The sequence below is a fragment of the Spodoptera frugiperda genome, chromosome 10 (genome assembly GCF_023101765.2).
Source record: "Spodoptera frugiperda isolate SF20-4 chromosome 10, AGI-APGP_CSIRO_Sfru_2.0, whole genome shotgun sequence".
NCBI classification, from domain to species: domain Eukaryota; kingdom Metazoa; phylum Arthropoda; class Insecta; order Lepidoptera; family Noctuidae; genus Spodoptera; species Spodoptera frugiperda.
In genome coordinates, this window is record NC_064221.1 from 2,514,003 (window position 1) to 2,536,926 (window position 22,924).

Here is a 22,924-nt window from a genome sequence, read left to right on the forward strand (position 1 = left end):
TGCGAAGCTGGGGCGGGTCGTTTCAATAAAAATACCTACTCTCCTCCCCAAAACCTAGGATAATAGGGAATATGTTGACAAAAAATTGCAATAATTTTAAGTAAAAATATTAAATACGTTATAGTATAAGCGTTTGCCTAAAATTGCCTATAAATTCAATGTCGTAGTACTCTTTAGATGTCGATGTGCGTAGTATGGGAATGACTGAGATTTTCTGAGAGCGACTACGGTTTATATTTACTAGCGGTTTTTAAAGTTAAATCATTTATGACATTTTACAAAAGTTTTTTTATGGTACTAGCCGGTAAACGGACAGCGACAGATCATCTGATCGCTGCCGCCGTGGACACCCGAAACACCAAAGGCGTTACAAATGCGTTGGCAGCCTTTTGGGGATTAGGAATTTAAGGGTTGCTATGGAATCGAGGAATTCTGTGATGATTTCGAATGTTTTCGATAACTCATTCTTATAAATAACTAAATCTATAAAATAATATGTGATTAATAAAAATGCTCAGTCACAAAATACCGTTTTCAAAATATAAACCGTAGCGCCCTCTATAAACATAAGATCATCAACGTCTCAATTATTAGTTTTAGATTAATTTTTAATTTTATTTAATTATCTTCATTTGTATTATTAACGGCTGTGCAATCGCCTAGTGCAATTGTTTTTCATATTTAATAAAAATCCTTTATATAATCTCTTTAATAAAATATTTAATAAAAGTGTAAATCGTAACCAAAATTATAAGAACCCTGTCAAATTGGCGCTGTTGTCGTTTTCCGTCATTTCCAAAATGGTCAAATACTTAAAACGCTCTCAAGAATAGTTCTGTCGCTCCTCACACATACACATCAACAGCCTACAAGCGGCCACTGCTGACCAAAGGCCTCTTCTCACACGGAGGTTTGTGCATTAATTAGCACTCTTGCTCAATGCGGGTTAGCGATTTCAAACTGATATGATTATAATTATCAGGTCCAGGTTCCCTCGCGATGTTTTCCATCACCGTTTGTCAGTGGTATCTAAATACTGGAAAGTACATATAATTAGAGAAAAGTAACACCAGTGTAACTTTTTCTCGAATTACATATATGGTTTCGAACCCGCGCCCTCATGCATGAGAAGCCTCCTCCTCCTTTAACCTCCGGGGCAATAGACAGAGATAGCACGATATTTAAGTAGAACTTATAATAACATTGAGTAGCATTTCAGTATTGGCGCGTAAATTAGTTCCTTTAAAATCCGCAACATGACTAGGGTTCCATATTTCTGGTTTGCGTTTAATATGATATTGTGTTTCTAATATTTTAATATACTAGGGTTATAGATCTCAAGATGTTTTGCTCTTAAAATTGGAGGCAACTAATTATTCTTTGTTTTTAATTGAAAAATGTAGATACATTTTCTACCCGAGATGTGCGTGTGAGATCGATGTTGCTGTGGATGCGTTTGGCTTCTAACAATCATATTCATTGGTACACCTAGCTGGTGGAAACGGACTCAGCTATGTTTTTTATATGGAAAAAGGTGTGATATGGATGGTTTCCCTACTATGGATACATCGCATACTTACTCGAAATGCGCATCTTCCTCGCATAGCATACATAGCTCATCTCTGGTGGAAAAGTACGCATTAGTATAGCATAAAGTCAGTATATACAGTGTGTTTGGAAACTTGAAGTTTATAGATTCACCTATGTTGTATAATATGACTTTATACTACTCAATGAACATTAAAACTAAAATAAATTGTATCAACCATGGCATTTAAAAGTAACATTTTCAAAATAACAGTATTATATTTATTTTCGTGTATAATTTCTATATTTTTGCGTTTAGCCATGTACTAAGTACAATTGCCCGCCAATTTTTGTTTAATAATAATAAGTTTTTTAATAAAATTTTGTAGTAATTATTAATTAAATTCTTGACCGTTATTTGAAGCTTACTATTTGAGATAGGCCCTACCTGATTTCCGGCTACATATGTCCTTCTCCTTCACTCTTATACGTCTGTCTCGCTCGCACTATCCCCACCAGGCAGGTCCGAGCTCGGTTGGAGGGTTGAGGACGTTCTCAAATCATTGGCGTCTTGTTTTCCGGCGAGTACGGTTGTCTTCACCGTAAAAAGAAGTATCACCTACGCGTAAGTTAATAAATTTTTTTAACGGTGTTACCGTTCGTGTTTAAATTCGAATTTATATAACGTTTATATTATACTTTGTTCAAATTATTACGCAGGTATGTAACGTATTTTAGCGTTATTTTTCCTTGCTTCTCTTTATTTTAGAAACATTTACCTATTGTCCTTTCTCCTAGTCTCAGTATAAAGTGTCATAATTATACTGTGTCTTAGTTGTGAATCTTTTGTGTTTTACAGATACCTAACCGATAAAAAAAAAAAAAAAAAGTGTTTTACTTTTAGGATGAACGAATCAAATAACAATAGTGAATGTGCCAACGCAAGTGTTGAGGAGCCACGACATGACTGTGCACAGGATCGTGTATCCAAAGCGGTTCTGTCCAATTCACGGAAACGTACACGGTCAGTGAGTAGGAGTTCATCATCTAGTAGCAGCCCTTCTTCGTCAGATTCCACGGATTCCGCGAGCTCCTCCGACCGAAAGAAGAAACGTGGCCGTCACCACAAAAGAAGGGGGGGCAAACACAGTCGCAAATCACGGAAAGACAATCGGCAGATGCAAAAGTTATTCCGAGAGGTGAGTGCGTTACGAAATCAAATTACTTTATCATCATCAGTGCCATGTGGTAGTGCGGAGCCCGCTTCAGTTGTAGACAATGACGCGTTGATTGATGACAATGTGAGCGGAATCTTATACAATGATAGTATTGACGCGTACGCAGGTGAGCCTACTCGGGTTCAACTGCCGTTCAATTTCGATATTGAAACAAAACTGAAAGAACCTGCGGTTCCCAAGGCACCCGATAATTTATTGAAAGCCCTTCAGGATGTACAATATTTTAATAAAAGTGAATGGAGTGAGGTCAGGTATTCTGAAGTACAAAAATCATATTGCCATACGCCTGGTTTTGTTGACCTGGAGGCTAACGAGGAAATTCGTGCATATGATCAGTTGCGCCATTTGGCCTACGCTGACAAAGCCTACGCCGCTCTCACTTTTTGTGCGCTGAAACAGAGGCAGGCCTTATCATCTACCTTGACAGAACTACTATCCTGGGCTCATGCAGAACAGGATTTAAATTTTAATAGCTTGCAGGATAAGATCACGGAGGTTTTCTCTAATGGTGATTTCCAAAAAGTGTCTTCAGATTTGTTGCAGCTTATCTGTGGACACAGGGCTGAAATTTTACAAATGCGCCGAGATGGAATAACTAATCACGTCCGTGATCCTTTAATAAAGGCAACGTTACGCAAGATCCCACCATCTGATCGCCATTTATTTGAGAATGAGTCGTTTACCGCTGCCCTTGAAAAAATGGGTGGAGTTAAGAAGGCATTCGTTCCTTTAACCAAACCTACAAGTGGCTCCGCTTCTCAAGCAGGACCGAATAAAGCTGCTCGCCACCCCCCGCAGGGGTCGGCTCTTTATCATGGACCCTCGCAGGGTACCAGCCATGGATGCTGCACCTTTGTGCCTCATCCACATTATCAATATCGCCAGTCCTCGCAGGACTGCTATCATGATCGTCCTCAGCGACAGAATAATCAGAGTGACCGTCGCACGGCACCTACAAGTAACAATAGAGGTTCCTTTCGCTCACGAGGTGGCCACCAAAACTACAAACAGCAGAATCAAGGCAAAGGAAACCGTAAACGCCCCGGAGTCTCCTCTGACTACAACTCTGGGAACAAAAACCGTAAGTACTGACTCGATACAATTCAGGGCGGGTCAACTGGCACTATTTTACGACCGATGGGAGGAAATGGGAGCTCCAAACTTTCTGTTGCGCATAATAACAGGGTACCGCATACCCTTTCTTCTAAAACCACCTCTAATGCTGCCAAATTTGAGGAAAGGACCTTACATCACAAAGGAGTCCAAATCGATGTCTGCACTCATCAGTCAGATGAAAGATCAGGGGTATTAGAAGCAGTGCCGCGTTCCCCGAGCTTCCTGTCAACAATGTTTCTGGTGCCAAAGAGCGTTGGATCCGATCGCCCAATTTTCAACTTAAGAGCTTTAAACGACTATGTAATAACGGAACCCTTCAGCCTAATAAATGTATTTCGTGTACCAGACTTTCTCCAGCCAGACGACTGGCTTTGCAAAGTAGACCTATCGCAGGCATACTTCCATTTACCGATATATCCGGCACACAGAAGATTTTTGCGCCTCATTTATCAAGGGGAACTTTTAGAAATGACCTGCCTACCCTTCGGCCTCAGTACAGCACCAAAAGTGTTTGCTTCCCTAAGCAACTGGGTAGCTCAGACATTGCGAGAGCAGAATCTGCGCATAATTGTATATTTAGACGACTTCCTGGTAGCTCACCAGGACAAGGACACTCTGCAATCTCATGTTCACATACTTCTGAACCGTCTAGAATATCTAGGGTGGCAGGTAAACCTAAAGAAATCCGTTGTATCCCCGCAAAAGAGTCTTGTGTACCTGGGAATTCACTGGAATCCCTGGGACAACGAAAAATCTCTTCCGCAAGACAAGACCAAAGATCTTATCCACAAGGTCTCTGCAATGCTGAACTTGGGCAAGGCCTGTCTGCAAGAATTACAAAGCCTAGTGGGCCTTCTAAACTTTGCGAGTTTTGCTGTGCCACAGGGCAGACTACATCACCGCTCTCTGCTCAGCCTCCTAAATGCATCTCTAAAGATTCCAGTCAGGAAGGCGATCCGCTTACCAGACGATGTTCTAGAAGAGCTTCGGTGGTGGCTTCACAACTGTCACCAGGCATCTGCAATCCATCTCCCACCACCAACACATTTCGTGACCACAGACGCTTCCGATCTAGCCTGGGGAGCCCAGGTGGACGGTTACGCAGTGTCAGGTTTGTGGACTGCTCAAGAGCAGCATCTACATTGCAATATCAAAGAGATGTTGGCGATCTTAAAGGTGTTCGAAACCCACGGTCCTCTACTGTGCATGTCCACTGTTCTGTTCCAGTGCGACAATCGAACAGTTGTGGCCTACTTGCGGAACGAAGGCGGCACAAGATCGCCTCCTCTGATGGGTGTAACGCGGAGAGTGTTCAGCCTACTAGTCTTTCATCAGATAAACCTGACAGTCAATTATATACCCGGCATTTACAATGGACATGCGGATCACCTGTCCAGACAAACGAGTACCAGAATGGCATCTTCTACCTGCTTGCACGGCGAAGATATTTCACAAGTTTGGCACCCCGGTAATAGATCTGTTTGCGTCCAATCGGGCCAACGTGGTAGCCAACTACGTGTCGCTGGATTTGACAGACACCCAAGCGATATTCCACAATGCCTTTTCCCGGCAGTGGAACTATCACCTTGCGTGGGTGTTTCCACCACCATATATGATACCCAAGGTGCTGGCCCATCTCAACTCGGCGACCGGGCTGTACCTGTTAATCGTCCCCCGGTGGAGTCGAGTTTTCTGGCGGGCCGATCTCAAAGCCCGAGCAGTAGCATCTCCGTGGTCGATCATCAATCTCAAGGAGTATCTAATAGACACCACGACCGGCCTGCCTCCCCCCAAGGTCCAAGAGATGGCGCTCGAGGTCTGGAAGTGTGGGGGTGGGCGGAAAGTCTAACGGGTTGGAATGAGGATCAAATACGATTACTCAGATCTTCGTGGCGTACTTCGACCCTTAAAACCTACAAGGTCGCATGGGATCGATGGGTATCTTGGTCAAAAAAGTATAATTTGGACCCCTTTCACCCTACAGGGCCCATGGTTGCTCGATATCTAGCAGACCTATATCTTATCAACAAGTTGTCTTATAACACTATTTTGCTTCACAAATCAGTGGTAGCTACTCTGTGCAATGCCGAAGATGCTGGACAAATTAGTTCACATACATTGGTGAAACACGTCTTAAAGTCAATAGCTTTAAAGAAACCGGTCACCCATAAGCCTCCAGTCTGGAATATAGATACCCTGACCTCCTTCTTAAGCTCAAACACTGTAGATGAAAATAACCCTTTCGCTGCTTCCCGTCATACAGCAACACTCCTCCTCCTGTGCTCAGGCAGACGAGTTCATGACCTGACATTGCTGCTAGTGGACTCAGATCATTGTGTCGATGACGGCAGTAACATTATTTTAAAACCAATGTTTGGCTCTAAAACCGATAGTGACACTCATAGGCAATCCGGTTGGAGGTTACTACCTAATACTACTTGTAAAAATCTGGATCCAGTATTTTGGGTCAGAAAATTAATTGATCTCCTTAAAGACAGACGAGATTCAGTTAACTGTCCCAACTTATTTATCAATATCAGAGGAAAAGCAAAGGCGGCCTCTCGCACTGTGATTGCGGGATGGGTTAAAACCGTGCTAACAGAGGCTGGCATACCTGTTACACCGGGAAGTTTACGTTCAGCTGTATCCTCAAAAAATTGGTCTGATAACTTTCCTCTGGATGAGATTTTGTCCAGAGGAAATTGGAAGTCTAAAGATACCTTTACACGTTTCTACAGACGAGAGATAGTGCCAGCCTCTGCTAGCAATAGCATTACCAGAATGTTTAATCCAGCTGATTAAAGTCTATTATTATTATCAATACCAATTATTTTCATTGATTATTGATTGATTATTTGTAACAGAGGAATGTTGTTAGTAAAGATTTGTTAGTGATTGTTTGTAAAGAAAATAAAGTATGATTCCATAATATAAAGTGTTATTTATTTCTTACACATACTAAAGCTGATTTTTATGTAATATCACACTATCCTTCAAATGGCTTTTATTTCACATTGGCGTCCCCACCACCAGGCGATAACAAACACGTCTCAAATAGTAAGCTTCAAATAACGGTCAAGAATTTAATAACAGCGTTTTACCTGAAATAAAACGCTTATTAAATACTTACCTTATTTGAAGCTTACAAATAATTTCTGCCTGGTATTTTCGACTCAATGATTTGAGAACGTCCTCAACCCTCCAACCAAGCTCGGACCTGCCTGGTGGGGATAGTGCGAGCGAGACAGACGTATAAGAGTGAAGGAGAAGGACATATGTAGCCGGAAATCAGGTAGGGCCTATCTCAAATAGTAAGCTTCAAATAAGGTAAGTATTTAATAAGCGTTTTATTTCAGGTAAAACGCTGTTATTATTATTTGTAATGCATAATAGTGATATTATTATTTTAATTCAATACTCTATATTCATGACATTTTCTTTTTGTATTTTTGTAAAGAATTGTGTTCAAGTGTAAAAGGTACAATGTTTTATGACGGTATACGTAAATATCAGTAATTTTACTAATTTTATGTTCAAATCTTACCCACTCTGTTTTATTTACGCGAAGTTACAATTATTAAAGAAAACTGAAAAAATATTTATTGTTCAGAGGACTTAGTACGAGTTTGTTTTACGTTTAACGAGATCGAAACAACAGCGCGTTCAGCGCTCTGATTGGCCGTCTCAAAGGAACCCAGCAATCAGAACGCCGAATGCGCTCTCGTTTCGATTACGTTTAACGTAAAGCAAACTCATACTAAGGGTACAGTAGATTAGAGAGCGATTCATTCTTGCCTGTTTATTCTTGCCAATATAAAATATTAATTGTATTGTTAAAGATCGTAATAATTGATCGTAACCTGCTGTTTTATGCCTATACCCAGCCTATAACCTTCCTCGGCAAATGCACTACCCAACACAAAAAGAATTATTCAAATCGGACCAGTAGTTCCGCAGATTAGACACAGAACAAACAAAGCTTTTAGTTTTACATAATAAGATAAGATAAAGATAACATTCTCAAATCAGAAAATGTAACTTCGCGTAAATAAGACACCCGTCTTCCATACGAATCTCTAATATATGAAAGAATAAATAAATATATGTATTGTTGAACGTTTAGTACATTATATAACGCGAGCGTGTACAGACTGTGTAAATGTTGTTGACTAGTGTACCAGTAAGTTGATTCGATGCGCATAGGTTTAGGCGACTCTAGTACGTACGTTTAATTGTCATATTTTGGTGATGCGTAACTTAATGAGAAATGGTGGATAATGAGTTAATTTGTGTGGTTTTTGGTTAAAGGTTATGAATTCGTCTATGATTTTTAAGAATTTGAAGTATACATTGTTTTTAGTATGTTTTTGGTTTGGTCTTTCCTCAACTACATACATAGTTTGGTACTCTTTTTCTTAAAGAAAATCTTTGCCCTATGCTAGGAATTTATCATGTAAATACACATGACATCGGCATCGGTGACGTGGTAGACGATTCACTAAGATCTAACCTAATCAGAGACCTATTAATTGAGAAATGTATGTTGTTACTCACATACTGTTTAATTTACCATTTAACATTATAGGAAAAAAATACATCTACTATTTCTCCTCTTGAGTTACGCATCACCAAAACACCTAACTTTAAAACCGCAATAATATCATAAGCTGACTAGAGTCGCAGTTAGACGCTTCTAGCTAAAGATACGCATATGTTTAGCACAAACACTTGCCAGCGTAGCCTATACTACTATTAATTATAAAGTTTAAGATCAATGCAATGTACAGTCACATATTTTTTAAGGAACGGACCGGCAGCGTATCAATTTACCCTATTTTTGCCAAAGCTATATTTAATACAATTGATTGATTAATCATTTTGCTGGTTGGTCAATCGATCAATAGACAATATGATTGATAAACCGGCTAAGTGGTTGATCAATCAAGATTCAACGATTGATCAATTATTTAGCTGATTGGTCAATCGATCGATAGGCAAAGTGATTGATTAACCAGCACAGTGGTTGATCAATCGAGATTCAATTAATGCAACTTTATTGCAATGTGTTAAGGTTGTAAATGTATAAACTTTTGGCGATTAGGGGGTAACTTGATGTGCTAGTCTGAACAAGAGATATTACAAGTTTGTAAAGGTTGGAGGGACAAAGTGGAAGTGATGTCGTTGTTTATGTTATATTGTAGATTTTATTAATGATTCGAAGATCGCTGAGTATATTTTGTTAACTGATATTCAACTTTATAACAAAGATTGAAAATCTGTTTAAGAATATCTCAACTTAACAACCCATTTTTACCTTTATCAACATCAGAAGTACTGGCGAAAGAACGAACAATTTTACATTAATTATTAATATGATTACTTTTTCTTTTGTCTAATAAGATTTACGTGTGATAATGATGTCACTTTCACTTTGTCTAACGCTACAATTAAAAATAACCCTATTTTTGTGAAATACTCAGATCTGCAGCTATTTTTTAAACTAAATACGTAAATAAGATAAAATAAACAGATATTCAAATTACATAATACATACATAAAAGTGATTATTGGTGTTCCTTTCATAATAATTTTATACTTTTTATTGTAAAAAATCAATCTTTATATTGTGTTATGTTGATTGATCAACCAGCAATATGATTGATCAATCGTTTTGCTGGTTTATCAATCTATTGTATTTATAAATGTATTCGTTGAAATCGGTGCTACAACTGTGCGCTGTTATTTTTTCCTAACTTTTTTATTTTAATATAATCCTTATTCGTTAAATGATGAACAATTTGAAATAATATATTTTTAAAAACAATTTTAATGAAAATAACAAGCGCAAGATCAAATAAAAACGTTTTATGAATAGTGTAATGTGTTGCAGTAATTTGTATTCATGTTGACAGCAGACAGAATTGTATTCTACAAAGTTTAGTTTATTGTATTTAAACAAAGTTAAAAGCATTTATTTCAATTAATCCGCAATACAAAACATGCACTTTGGAATATCAAAATAGTCTCAGTCAGTTAAACTACATAGGTGCTCGGTACCCTTAGTATGAGGTTGCTTTTCGATTAAAGTAATCGATACCCAGTGCGCGATCGACGCCCTGATTGACTGGGTCGAATAAACCAACCTATTAGCCGCGAACGCGCTCTCGTTCCGATAACTTAAACGTAAAGCAAACTCACAAAGCAAGGATACGGAGAAGAAATCGATTTCTTGTAAAAACTTTTAAAATAGCTAATGGAAAGAGAATATACACAAATAAATATTACATTACATTATTAACGAAACATTCCGACACAAGTACAAACTGTATAAAGCAACACTAGTATCATACCGCCCGGTTCTGTCTGCTGCTGACGTGAGCAGCTTTAGTAATTATGTTGACTGTTGTGATAATATGTACAAAAGTAGCGGTACGAGTGTACGATGTACATTGTACATACGGACGACGCCTTCATATTATTATATTAAATAAATTATTCATTATAAGTCAGTCTGCTGTTTTATTTCGTAGCTTTCTTCCCAGTATATAATAAACCCACTTGTAATGTTATAGAGTTCTTCGCAAACTGAGTGTAGAAAATGTCTATGATATATCCTCACTCCTTTTTTTTAAAACGTTGCCCCACTCTAGGGTTTTCTACTATGTCGTGACACAATTATACATACACATGACATCCAGACCCGGAACAACAATCTGTCGATCACACAAAGAGTTATTCCGTACGGGAATCGAACCCGCAACACGTTGCGCTCCGCTCCAACCACTGCGCCAATCGCCAAGTCAGTCTTGCCTAGTGAATTTGAAACCTTAACCTAATCTGTTTGAAAAGTTGTCAGTTTTAAAGTCGAGTCGGATTACAGAATTCCTGTCAAAATCTTCGCCAGGTCTTCCAGAGTTAATCTTGCAATATCAGAAAAACTAGATTTCCTAGATCAAACATAACTTTATTTTTGCACCCCTAGGTGTCAAAAACCTCTGTAATGATATTGTTATATAGGGTATCCCTGAAGCCTGGTACAAAGCCAGTCGTGACTCTTGTTGCTACAAATCTTTATTTTTTTCGTCTGTAATTTTGATTACATTATCCCGAATAGTGCTTCAGTAATAATACATTCTGAGCTTTAGTTTGAAAAAGGGCATTTTCAGACGAACCAAGTAAGTACTACGTAGTATTTGTACTCTTTGGTAGGTACTGGGAATAAAATTTTCTAATGACTTTGCCGGCAATCGAACCCTGTTTGCCAGTCCCATTTACGAGCCCTCAACCAACGCAACGGGCATTCTTAGTGTTAGGTGAGAAAGAAGTGTAAAGTTAGAGAATAAAAAGCACAAAATAAATGTTCAATAATGACTTTATTCAGTACAAGTACAACAGAACAAAACTCACAGGACGGAAATAACACTGAACATGAAACAAATAATAAACAATCATAATAATATATCCGTAAACAAAGGGAATAATAATATCAATACTTATTACACAATACATACACCAATCTAATACAAAAATACGTCTTTTTGGTTACAATTTGGCTGCAAGAACTCATTTGATCAGTACCCTTAGTACGAGTTTGCTTTACGTTGAACGAAAACGAAACGAGAACACGATCGGCGCTCTGATTGGCCGGCGCGAATTAACCAACCAATAAGAGCATCGAACGCGCTCTCATTAAACGTAAAACGAACTCGTACTAAGCTCTCTGTTTCTGGTGAAAATACTACAACGATGCACACTATCACACTTTCTACTCCATAAACATGTAATGAACCAGGAACTATTTTGCTAAGAATTGAATAAAGTGAGTAAAGCAACATTAATAAATATTGTAATAAAGAATTGCACAAAAATAGCCTCTATAGGTACAGTACCCTTAGTATGAGTTATCTTTACGTTTAACGTGATCGAAACGAGAGCGTGTTTGGCCCTCTGATTGGTTGGATTATTCGAGCCGGCCAATGAGAGCGCCGAACGCGCTCTCGTTTTGATTACTTTAAACGTAAAGAAAACTCATACTAAGGGTATAGATGGGAATCTCTTAACTAATATTCTTACTAAATAATAGCTTATTATGGCTAAGACAACATATTAATTATATGTAATATTTTCACCAAAAACAGACGCGTATCAATTAAAATTACCATAATAATCACATCGCTTAGGTTATCGTGAAATTGAGCGGGAAGTACGAAACAGATAATAAATTACAACAGCTACATATTCTTCGTTTACATTTTGGTTAACATATTAAAACTTACTAATCGACTAATTGGCTTATTACTAAATCGCTTTCCGTACATCTAAATATTCTGTTAGGCGCGTTGAGGTAACAGATTTGGTTTCATTTATTAAAATACAAAAGTATCTACATATCGAAACAAACGTTTCAACATGGAAGACTATTTGAAATAAAAGGGAAATCACATATGTAAATAGTTCTAATTTCTAATTTGCTATCCAAAAAAATATTATGTTTTTATCGGGATAGCGATCATTATTGACTATTATTATTATATTTTTGCGTTTTTGTTTGTCTATCACATCGTAAGATATACTTTTATGTCTGTACCCTTAGTACGAGTTTGCTTTTCGTTGAACGAAAACGAAATGAGAGCGCGATCGGCGCTCTGATTGACCGGCGCGAATTAACCAATCAATGAGAGCGTCGATCGCGCTCTCGTTTCGATCTTTAAGTAAACGTAAAACAAATTCGTATCAAGCCCTCTGAAGACGGTTAAGAGGTGACTTTTATCCTTTGATCACGTCCATGTAAACATTTAATAAAAATTACTATTCGTTTTGTTGCGTTCTATCTGAGGTTTTATAAAAAGCCGTATTAGTAATAACCGCAGTAAGACCTAACTGTTACCTCTGCGCGTACCCTGTCGATCTATACAATATACAAACAACACTACACTATTACTTATATATACATATATATAATACACAACAAGGGAATGCATTGAATCTATCACAATAATTCACTATTTGAGCACAAAACATAACATCTTAATGGGGTAGGCAGAAGTACACGTGTTATTATGTATTATGTAACACTAATGGCCCTTTTCACCAACCACCCACTAAAGGTAAGCGTCCACAGGCCCGCATCGTACGCATCGCACGCAACGGATTTTTAGTTTGTCTCGTATAGAAACTCATACAACTGCGTCCACTGATCCGCATCGCACGCATCGTATGGACCGCATCATCAACAAAGCTTGCGATGCGTACTGATGACGTCATTCGGAATGCAAACGATGCGTACGAGGCTTGTGGACACCTTAAACCACCTCTTAACTAAAACTTACTTATCGTGACTTAGCACCTAAACTAACCCCTTACTTGTACTGTTAGGCGTCACTTACAGATTGGTGAAAAACAAATTGTCGTTGAGTGTCACCTATCTTACGTTAAGGGTTCCTTAAAATTTAGTAGAGGTCGGTGAAAAAGGCATGATTTCTCGGCAGTACCCATAGTATGAGTTTGCTTTACGTTTAAAGTAATCGGCGCATTGATTGACCGGCTCGAATGAACCAATCAATCAATGCGCCGAACGCACTATCGTTTCGATTACTTTAAACGTAAAACAAACTCGTACTAAGGGTACAGTTATGTTATGAGTCCCGTGTTATAGGAGTCTTGAGCACAAAAGTCAACGGTTAAGCTTTGGACATTGAATACTAATAATACAGATGTTTTTAATTTAAGTACATTGTTATTTCTGTTTGATGAAACGTGATTTTGAAGAATGTAACCTGTAAAAGTACTGTTTTAAAGTATATGTTTAAATGGTAAAATCTCAAGAAGTTACAATTAATACTGTTTACTACTGTTTTTTGAAATTTAAGTACATAGGAAAGGGATTTGTAATACACGACTATGGAAATACACATGAATAAATGTCACCAGAGACCTAACCAAAATACGTGTTATTGTCAGAATATCGTGGAAGTAAAATCATAAGAAGAAAATATGTAATTAGAAATTAATTATGATGTCAGGAGCCACAGACGCATTGCCGGCCTTTTAAAAAGGAGTACGCTCTTTTCTTAATACAAATTCACGTTTCATCAAACACCAACAGTCAGTCGCCATAACTTATGAATCACAATTAAACAAATAAACTGACACATTTACTTTTTTCTACGTATGTTGTAAAACTGCACGAATGGAAGGTAGGTAATAATATAATTATTGTTACTGCTACTGTATTTTATATTTTCCTTATGAAAATACTTTTTGTCATAGCTTCCTGTTCGCAATTATTTTATGTTTTCAACGAAATACATATTTTGTCATAATTTCGTCTAATATAATTGCGTCTCTTAATTTTGCATACAAGTTTTTATAGTAGAAAATCACAATAATCAAGCTTTATGAAAATCGGTCCAGCCGTTATCGAGTTTAGTGAGACTAAGGAACAGCAATAGATTTTTGTATGTAGAGATATAAAATACAGTAACAACGATAACACAAATTGCACATTTCGTTCATATTTCTTAAAAAGTCACTTCTAACTTGGTATACCCATGCAAAATAACTTCATAATTTCATTTCAGACATAAATTAAACAAATAAATATTAAGATTACAGTATATTTGGAATCAATTGCAAAATAATTTATGTACTGCCAAAAGTTGCGTATACCTTTTATTTTTCATAGTTAAATTATAGTATTTTTAGGAGGGAAAATCATCCAATGACTTCTCCCGCTTTGGGTGAGGCGAGAGAACCTGTTGGACTATCCGATCCCGATAACTCCGGATAAATTATAGTCTAAACTCTAAAATAACACATTTAATGATGATGATGCACGGTTGGCACGGTGGCGGTTGGTTCTAGCGGGTTCGATTCCCACACGGAACAACTCTTTTGTAAAAGTTAGTCTGGAATGGTTTACGCAACTTTTGACAGATCCCTAATAGCTTCACTACAGCGTTTTTAAAAAATAAATCATATTTTATGTACAAAAATCTATTTTCTTTCTATATTATACACATTTTTATACAATTATAATTGATTTTGATTATTTCGCTTTATAACTTATAAAATACGCTTTTAAAGTTAAAATAATAATAATTAAGCTAAATAAATAAATATAATGCAATATCTTTTTTATATTTAATACAATCCGTTCAACGATTACGTAACTTGTCTTTTTTTTTTATTTTTGGCACGAATTTACTAATACTTTTAATTTTACAAAGTCTACGTTTTATTATTCAACGTTTAATACAAAAAATAACAATTATTAATTATTATATTATGCGTTTTTTTTATTATTCAAATGTCAAAAATGTTTTCTTTACAAATTCATAGGCGAACACACTCAGCGAGTAGGGTAACACTGAAATACATGCTTAGTGTTGCCAGCCCTACCATTTTAATTGAACACTTTGCTGACACGCGATAGAAAAATCGTTTAAATATTATTTTGGAAATTATCTTGTTGAGATCACTGACATTACAAATTACAATACATTTTCAAAGTCTTCCTAATAAACTAATTCAACAATTTATCAATCAATCAATCTTTCAATCATATTGTCGATTGATGTCACTAACACTTGGTCCTTTAACGTTTGGAAAAATACAAAACTCGCAACATTTATCAATCAACTTGTCGATAGATAACACAGCACTGTTCAATCGTTTTAATCACTTAGTTTATAATATCAACACAGTTCAAATCAATCAATCATTCAATCGCCTGACTGATTGACAGCTGGCCCCTTAGATTGATCAATCATTTAGCGTCAATCGTTAGTTTTCTGAGGCTTCCGTTATTATGTTCTCGTTGCCTGTAATATTAATGTAATATTAGTATTTTATATTTAACAATTACAACTTACCGAAGATTGCTCTTCTCGTTGACAGTTTAAGTAAAAATGCCAAAAATATATAATTTAAAACTTTGATCTCTGATTTCTATACAATCGTGAAGTTTATATGAACGTCGAGTGGAAATATCACGAAGAAGTGTCCATTGATTCATTCATTGCTGCCGTGGAACTCATTCAAGGTTAACAAAAGAACAATAAAGATCGAAATCAATAAACGATTTCAATCCACAATCTTTAGATTAGGATCCAGTTAGAAATTAACTTTAAGAAGTTCTGTCACTGTAAGAAACAGATATTTTGGAATCACATAGCTTTTTAATTTTAACTGAAAAGAAAATAGAAGAAGTATAAAGACGAAAAAGAAGAAGAGGAAAACATCCTGTTGAACAACACAATAAAATAAATATAAGAGCGCTACTAACCTGGCTAGGCGAGCGTGGAGAGATGTCAGGGCGTGTGCGCGGGCTGCAGCGTGCAGTCGGGGCAGCTGCGCATGCGCGCGTCGTACCGCTCCACCTGCAGCGTGCACAGAGACACGCCGTGCTCCACGCGCGCTACTGCCTGGCACGCGCGCAGGACCCCCTCGCTGTCCGTCAGCTCGTCTGGGGGACAAGACAGTTTAGTATTTTACCCATTATAACGGTTGGGTTATTTTTCAAAAAACTTTAACTTTTAATTAACGAATCATTAATCTCCTGCGTTATTAAGCATCGCGGTAGCTTATTATCATCCTAATTTTTATTGGATTGGTTGAGAGCGGTGTCACAGCTTAATTTATTGAAACCAAATTTTGTGTTCTAATCTGCAGAATTGTTAACGTTTGGTTGAGGATAATGACGCCGTTAACATTTTGTGATTTTTTTCGGAAAATCACCCGGTTATATCCTAGCTATACAGGACATTAGTCGAGGAACTAACATAGTGACGACCCGCGGGCAAAGCTACAGTCAGCCGGGAGTCAACCATTAGACCGACAACTATATTAAGTCTTTGACGGCCAATAAAAAAATGTTGAAGGAAAATCCTCCGCTAACGTCGGTCACCGGTGATCCCCGTGACGTTTAAAGTGTTAAGATATAAGTTGCCGACCCGTGAGAGAAAAAAAGAGAGAGTAAAATACATATTTCATTCAAAAATATTTTAACAACAACTTTAAATAAATAACTACAGAAAAAAATATATTTATGTAACTCTAAATACAAAAAAGATGTGATTAATGAAGGAATGAATGAATGAATTAATTAATTATTCATGATGCGCCATGACACAATACATACCGATAGCTATATGTGCGGACAGTACGACGTAGTGTGTGGACAGCGCCCATACATGCAGCGAGTGCACGTGTCGTACGCCAGGCACTGACGACAACGACGCTACGCATTCACGATACCTGTGGTAAACATAATATTTGTTAGTTTTAGGGAATAAAAACACAGACGGATGGTAAGCTATCAGTATCGCTCGTGAACATAAGAGTTGTTAGAAGTCCTTTCGATGGTTTAAGTTAAAAAACTAAAGGTAAAATCAATATTGAGCAAATATTGTAACTTTTCATTTCAAATCAACTCCAATTGTACAAACTTAACGTAAAGACTACAGAGTTAATTATTATTTTAGGACTTATCTAAGGCATTCGACATGGTAACCCATTATTAGACGGGTTATTTTACATCTCCATAATACATTAATAGCTACTATAGCTGGCACATCTTTGCTACAATTGTTTATATCATATTTATAATTAGATTCAAAAGCTTGAGACTAATGAGTTAAGATCGGTAAAGAAAATTGGAGTTCCACAGGGCACAATCCTCGGTCCATTTTAGTCTACCATCAAAATATTGACTATGTTTTACATTTTAAAGATGTGAGTAAAGAGTGATTATGTTATGTTTTTATTATGTAAATGAATTCGATATTAATTTATTGTAATGAAGTAATATTTCCCTGAATTATTATATTAATTTACCTGAAGTTCTTGGGCACAGCTTGCATGAGCATGGCGAGTGCATCCCGCACGACCTGCGCCGACGTCAGTAGCACCAGGAAGCTGAACACGAATGTACAGATCGGATCCACTATCTTCGCTTCAGGCTGAAATATAAACATAGGTACATAGGTACATAAGTTTTACAAGGAGTATGGAGGTGGGTGATTCTTCAAAAAACTTTAACTTTTAGTTAACAAATCATTATTCTCCCGCGTTGTTAAGCATCGTGGTAGCTTATTATCATCCTTATGTTTATTGGATTGAGGGTTGAATTTATTGAAACAAAATTTTGTGTTTCGATCCACAGAATTTGGTTGAGTATAATAATGCCGTTAAATTTTTTAAGAACCCAGGACTTTAATTTAAATGGAGGTCCTTGATTTTAAAATTGACATACCTAATTACATCGAGTAATAACTAGTGAGCCCATTTTGAACAACTTTATTAATATTAGAGTAAAACTTAACTCAATTCAAGAAAAGTTTGTGGAACGAAAGAAATAGTAAAATTGCCTTAGTAAAATTACTTGGAACTTTGAGTATACATTATAATATAATCGACTAGCAACGCGCCTCGGCGTCACACGAGAGTTGTTTGGAAATATAATAGTATAACTTCAGTCAAGTCTGTACACGACACGATTCCAGTTTCTGTCCTGTTTTTATAACACTTCTTCAGTACCGTTAGTACGAGTTTGTTTTACATTTAAAGTAAGCGGATGACAGAAGTCGCACATAGACTATCGACGAGCAAATCAACGTATGACGTCATAAAAATCCTGCATCGCACACGTTTACATGCGAATAAACATGAATAGAAAATCCCAACGAACAACAGTTGGGCAGAAAGCCCGCCAGGCACGATCACCTCGCCTGGTTGGAGGATCCTCCTTTTCTTAGGGAACTTTACTCACTGTTCGATAAAAGTTTATTCGGGCCGGCCAATTAGAGCGCCGAACTCGCGCTTGTTTTGATTACTGTAAATGTAATACAAACTCGTACTAAGGATACTGATATAAAAATCTTGCACAGCAGTCGCATTTGTGAAATTGTCATCAAATACAATAAAATAAAATACAATACTCACATAGAACTTAATAAGTATGGAGGCGAGCAAGACTCCGCAGCTCTGTATGAGATCTCCTATCACGTGGATCAGCGCCGCGCGGAGATTTATATTCCTGGAACCAATGATTACAGTTTATTATTGTTCATATGTATTGTCGTTGTGTCGTAGCGCTACGTACCATAGTAATTTTTTCCGAATAGTTTTGTTTATTCATTTTCATTCATTGTTCATTCATTCAAAAGCATTTCATGGGCGAAATTAATTACTCAATATTTTACTAAAAGTAAAACGCGAGAACGATGTGATCAATTTCGATAATTATGTATATTATTTAATTCAAATACCTATCAGCTGAAACTAGTAGCCGTGGGAAAATATTTACGCCTAGACGGCATAACATGTAGCTCATGTAACTATCTTAACACCATTACATGTACTGCTTATGTGTAATATCACTCATAATAATACAAATAAAAAAATATTTATAATATACTAAGGCACTGTAAAAGGTTTATAGGCAAATAGCTGCACTAGAGGACTGACCGACAGACAGACGTTATTAATATATTTGCTTTGACGTTCAAAAGTGCCTTCCTGGTCTATTTGAAATAAATGATTTTGACTTTGACTTTGACTTGGTTTGTATAAATTAAAATGGTAGTTACCTAGGCTGTGAGCCCACAACACTAGCTTCTACAGCGGCGAGGTCCTTCATGTTGTAGTCTCCGTTGGCGAGCGCGCCGTTGGCGTGCTTGTGGTCGCGAGCTCGCCGGAACAGGCGCCAGCCGCGCGAGCCGCCGCCGTTGTTGTTGTGCGAGTGCGCGTGCGCATGCGAACACGCTGCGCCGCCGTGCGTGTGGTGGTGGGCTGGCGGGAGGGAGAATTGGGTTTAATACTAATATTTCTTGGAAAGTATTGTGATTTTTGGTCATTTACACCTACGGAAACAGCAGACACCCAAAAATGGTTTGTATTTCTACGATTTCTTCAAGCATATTTATGTTGGACATAAAATAAAGCCTACCGAGTGTATGTAGATCCGACAGATGAAGCTCAATTCTTATCTATGCACCACCATGTTATAACTTTATCGTAGTAAAAATTTATACCACTACGCTAATATTTGATAGAAAAAAAACAAACGTAATAAAACAGGAAATATCTATACTAAATACTAAAATAGTAACAATCCTTTACTTTTTTATTACAACAGTTTATTTTGTTTAACGAAAACACTTTAGTAAAGTATATTTGTAAACATAGAATAAGGATTTCTCGCTCTTTTATATAATGTTTATTTTCTGAAATGAAAGTTTTTTACTGCCTCGTTGGTCGAGTGGTCGCAAATGCGACTGCCGAACAAGGGGTCTCGGGTTCGATTTCCGGGTCGGGCAAAGTATTACTGGGCTTTTTTCGAATTTTCGAAAATTTCTCGGTAGTAGTACGGAGTCTGGAATTGTGTCCAGTATATGGCAAAAGGCTCACCCCCTATTACATGGGACTTATAACACAAATGGTGAAAAGTGGGTGTACATTGTATAGCGGCATTACGTGCCGTAATGTGCACCTCTGCCTACCCCTTCGGGGATAAAAGGCATGACGTTGTGTGTGTGTGTGTGTGTGTGTGAAAGAATTTTAATTCCACTCACCGATATCAGAGGCGCATCCATGTAGAACGAGCGCCAGTATGACGTTGAAGCCGACCCCGCAGCCAGACACGATCATCATCATGTCCGGCTCGATGTTGTACTCTCCCGTGTGCAGCCGCACCACCGCCACGTACACGAAGATACCCGTCAGGATCCAGATTAGCAGCACTGACAGCATCGCGCCTAGCACCTCTGGAAGTAAGGGGAATTAGGAATTAAAGTTGGGGATTGAGTAAATAATGGCGTCTAATGAGAAACTCTTAATGAGAACCCCCGATTAAATCTTTTAAAAGTGTGGGAGGGCCATGTTTTGACATGAATAGGCCAGCTCGAGGCTTAAAATGAGAATAATTTTATGAGACTAAATCTTTTAAAAGTGTAGGAGAGGCATGTTTCATCACGAATGGGCTGGCTCGACCGGATTGATACCACGGCCTTGCAGAAAACAGACGTGAAACAACGCTTGCATTGTATTTCATGTTGTGAGTGTGGTTTCCAGACGCCCAATTACCCCCTTTCCCAATCTTCCCAATCCCCGAATTCCCAAGAATCCTTAAATCCCTAAACCAAACAACAAAAATCAAACAGTGTACATGGTACATGAGTAAGCTGTAAAAATTAAATAGTTAAATAAAACAAAAAAAAAATATTGTGGCCTTACCAGCGCGCTTGTACCCGTAGGACATGTGGACATCAGGCCGTCGTTTGGCGCAGTGGAAGGCGAGCAGTGCCAGCGCGAACCCGCCACAGTCGCTGAGCATGTGAGCAGCATCGCTCATCACTGAGAGACTGCCTGCTAGGTACCCGCCGATTAGCTCGCAAACCTGTGGAAATAACGAAAGAGGAATTTATAGGGTACTTTCGGTTGGTCAAATTAATAACAGGATTCAGATTGTTTCCAACTGGCAGATCTAGAAGTGACTAGGGTAAGCCTATGTTCAACAGTGGACGTCCTGTGGATGATATGATGATGATGATCTACCTACAAGTTAGCAAGTCTCAAGTAAGGCTTCTCAATTGTCATGTCGGGCAACGCACTAATGGATTATTCTGCTATCGAAATACTATAATAAAAATTGGACCTAATATTGAGCCCTGAGCTATCCCTGTTCCGCAAAATGAAATAAATATATACAAGACTACACCTCTATCCCATAATTACGACATTTAAAGCTAAAATTAAACTTATTCATATCAAAGGAGACAATTGAAAGAAGCAACTGATTTCAATAATCCAAAAGTCATTATTTTTATTATAAGTGAACGAAAAAACCTGAGTGTGGGGTCCCACACTTAGGTTTCATATAAAAAGGTAATAGTTATAGTGGTCCTTTACCTAACAACTAACAAGAATGATATGAAAGCGTTCCTTGGTCAGAAAAAGGTTGAGAATGGGCACCCCTGGGGTAGACCAACAATACCAAAAAGCTTACACTTAACATGTACTCCCAAAGAAATTGGCACAATCACCCTTAGCCAAACAAATAAAATAAAGTACCTATCTTACACAGCATCCTGGAAAGTGGGTAAACTGTTGTATTGACAGTTTATAGGTCAAACTATGTAGGTTAGCGTTGCCCGTACTCGTGTCAACAACTTTGAATTTATTGTTAAAGCACCATTCTTGCAAATAGGTCAGAGTGATTGCATTTATTTTTATTGTGCACCCCGTGATTGCGTAATATGTGCGGCAATATATTTGATACTAGCTGATGCCCGCGACTTCGCTCGCCTGGATTATGGACTTTCTGATTAATAGAGGTAAGTAAGCCTAAGTTACTCCTTAGTACATCAGCTACCTGCCAATAAAAGTCTCGTCAAAATCGGTCCAGCTATTTCAGAGATTAGCCAGAACAAACAGACAGACAGACAAAAATTGTAAAAAATATTATTTTTATGTATATTCATATGCATGTAGTAGAACCGGTAGTTCAAGATTGCAAACAGATACTCCAATTTTATTTATAAGTAAGTAGACTTATTATTTTCTTATAGTTCCGATAAAACAAAATATACGCGTCTAATATTTCTTCATTACCTAACTGACGGACTAAATATGTTTTTAGTTTTTCATACCCCGTCAACATCCCTATTATAAAAGTGGTCCTTAACCAGAAAAAGGTTTGGGAACACCTGATATAAATCATAGGACCCTTTTTTATCGAAAGCACCTAACTGAACACTCGACGAATTTATCAAAGCCTTTCAACATTGAGTGTCGCGGATAACCACTACACATGATGACGTGAACGCGTGTATAAAGTATTTACACTTTGAGATAAACCTCGCGTCCTCAAATACCGGGCAATTGGGAACTCTGTAGGTCTACTCCGGTTCTCGAATCCGAAGTTTCGTTTAATCTTCGGCCGTAGGTTTTATTGATTTACTAATGAAATTACTTAAAATAACGTTTAATTTTTAATTTCAAATCAAAACCTATTTATTTATCTTTATTTCATTCGTTCATTT

General features: G+C 37.5%; 1 protein-coding gene across 2 annotated transcripts in view; it reads right to left on the reverse strand.

The window, feature by feature from the left end:
• Window positions 1-14,213: 14,213 nt before the first annotated feature.
• LOC118277118 (zinc transporter 2) overlaps window positions 14,214-22,924 on the reverse strand; it is a 31,214-nt gene continuing 22,503 nt past the window's right edge. For both annotated transcript variants that reach the window (XM_035595809.2, XM_035595810.2), the window contains exons 3-10: window positions 21,117-21,279; window positions 20,456-20,647; window positions 19,472-19,673; window positions 18,825-18,918; window positions 17,718-17,842; window positions 17,023-17,138; window positions 16,168-16,347; window positions 14,214-15,703 (exon numbers count right to left, since the gene is read on the reverse strand). In XM_035595809.2, coding sequence (XP_035451702.1) covers window positions 16,193-16,347; window positions 17,023-17,138; window positions 17,718-17,842; window positions 18,825-18,918; window positions 19,472-19,673; window positions 20,456-20,647; window positions 21,117-21,279 — 1,047 coding nt within the window. In that variant the 3' untranslated portion in view covers window positions 14,214-15,703; window positions 16,168-16,192. The remainder of the gene's footprint in view (window positions 15,704-16,167; window positions 16,348-17,022; window positions 17,139-17,717; window positions 17,843-18,824; window positions 18,919-19,471; window positions 19,674-20,455; window positions 20,648-21,116; window positions 21,280-22,924) is intronic.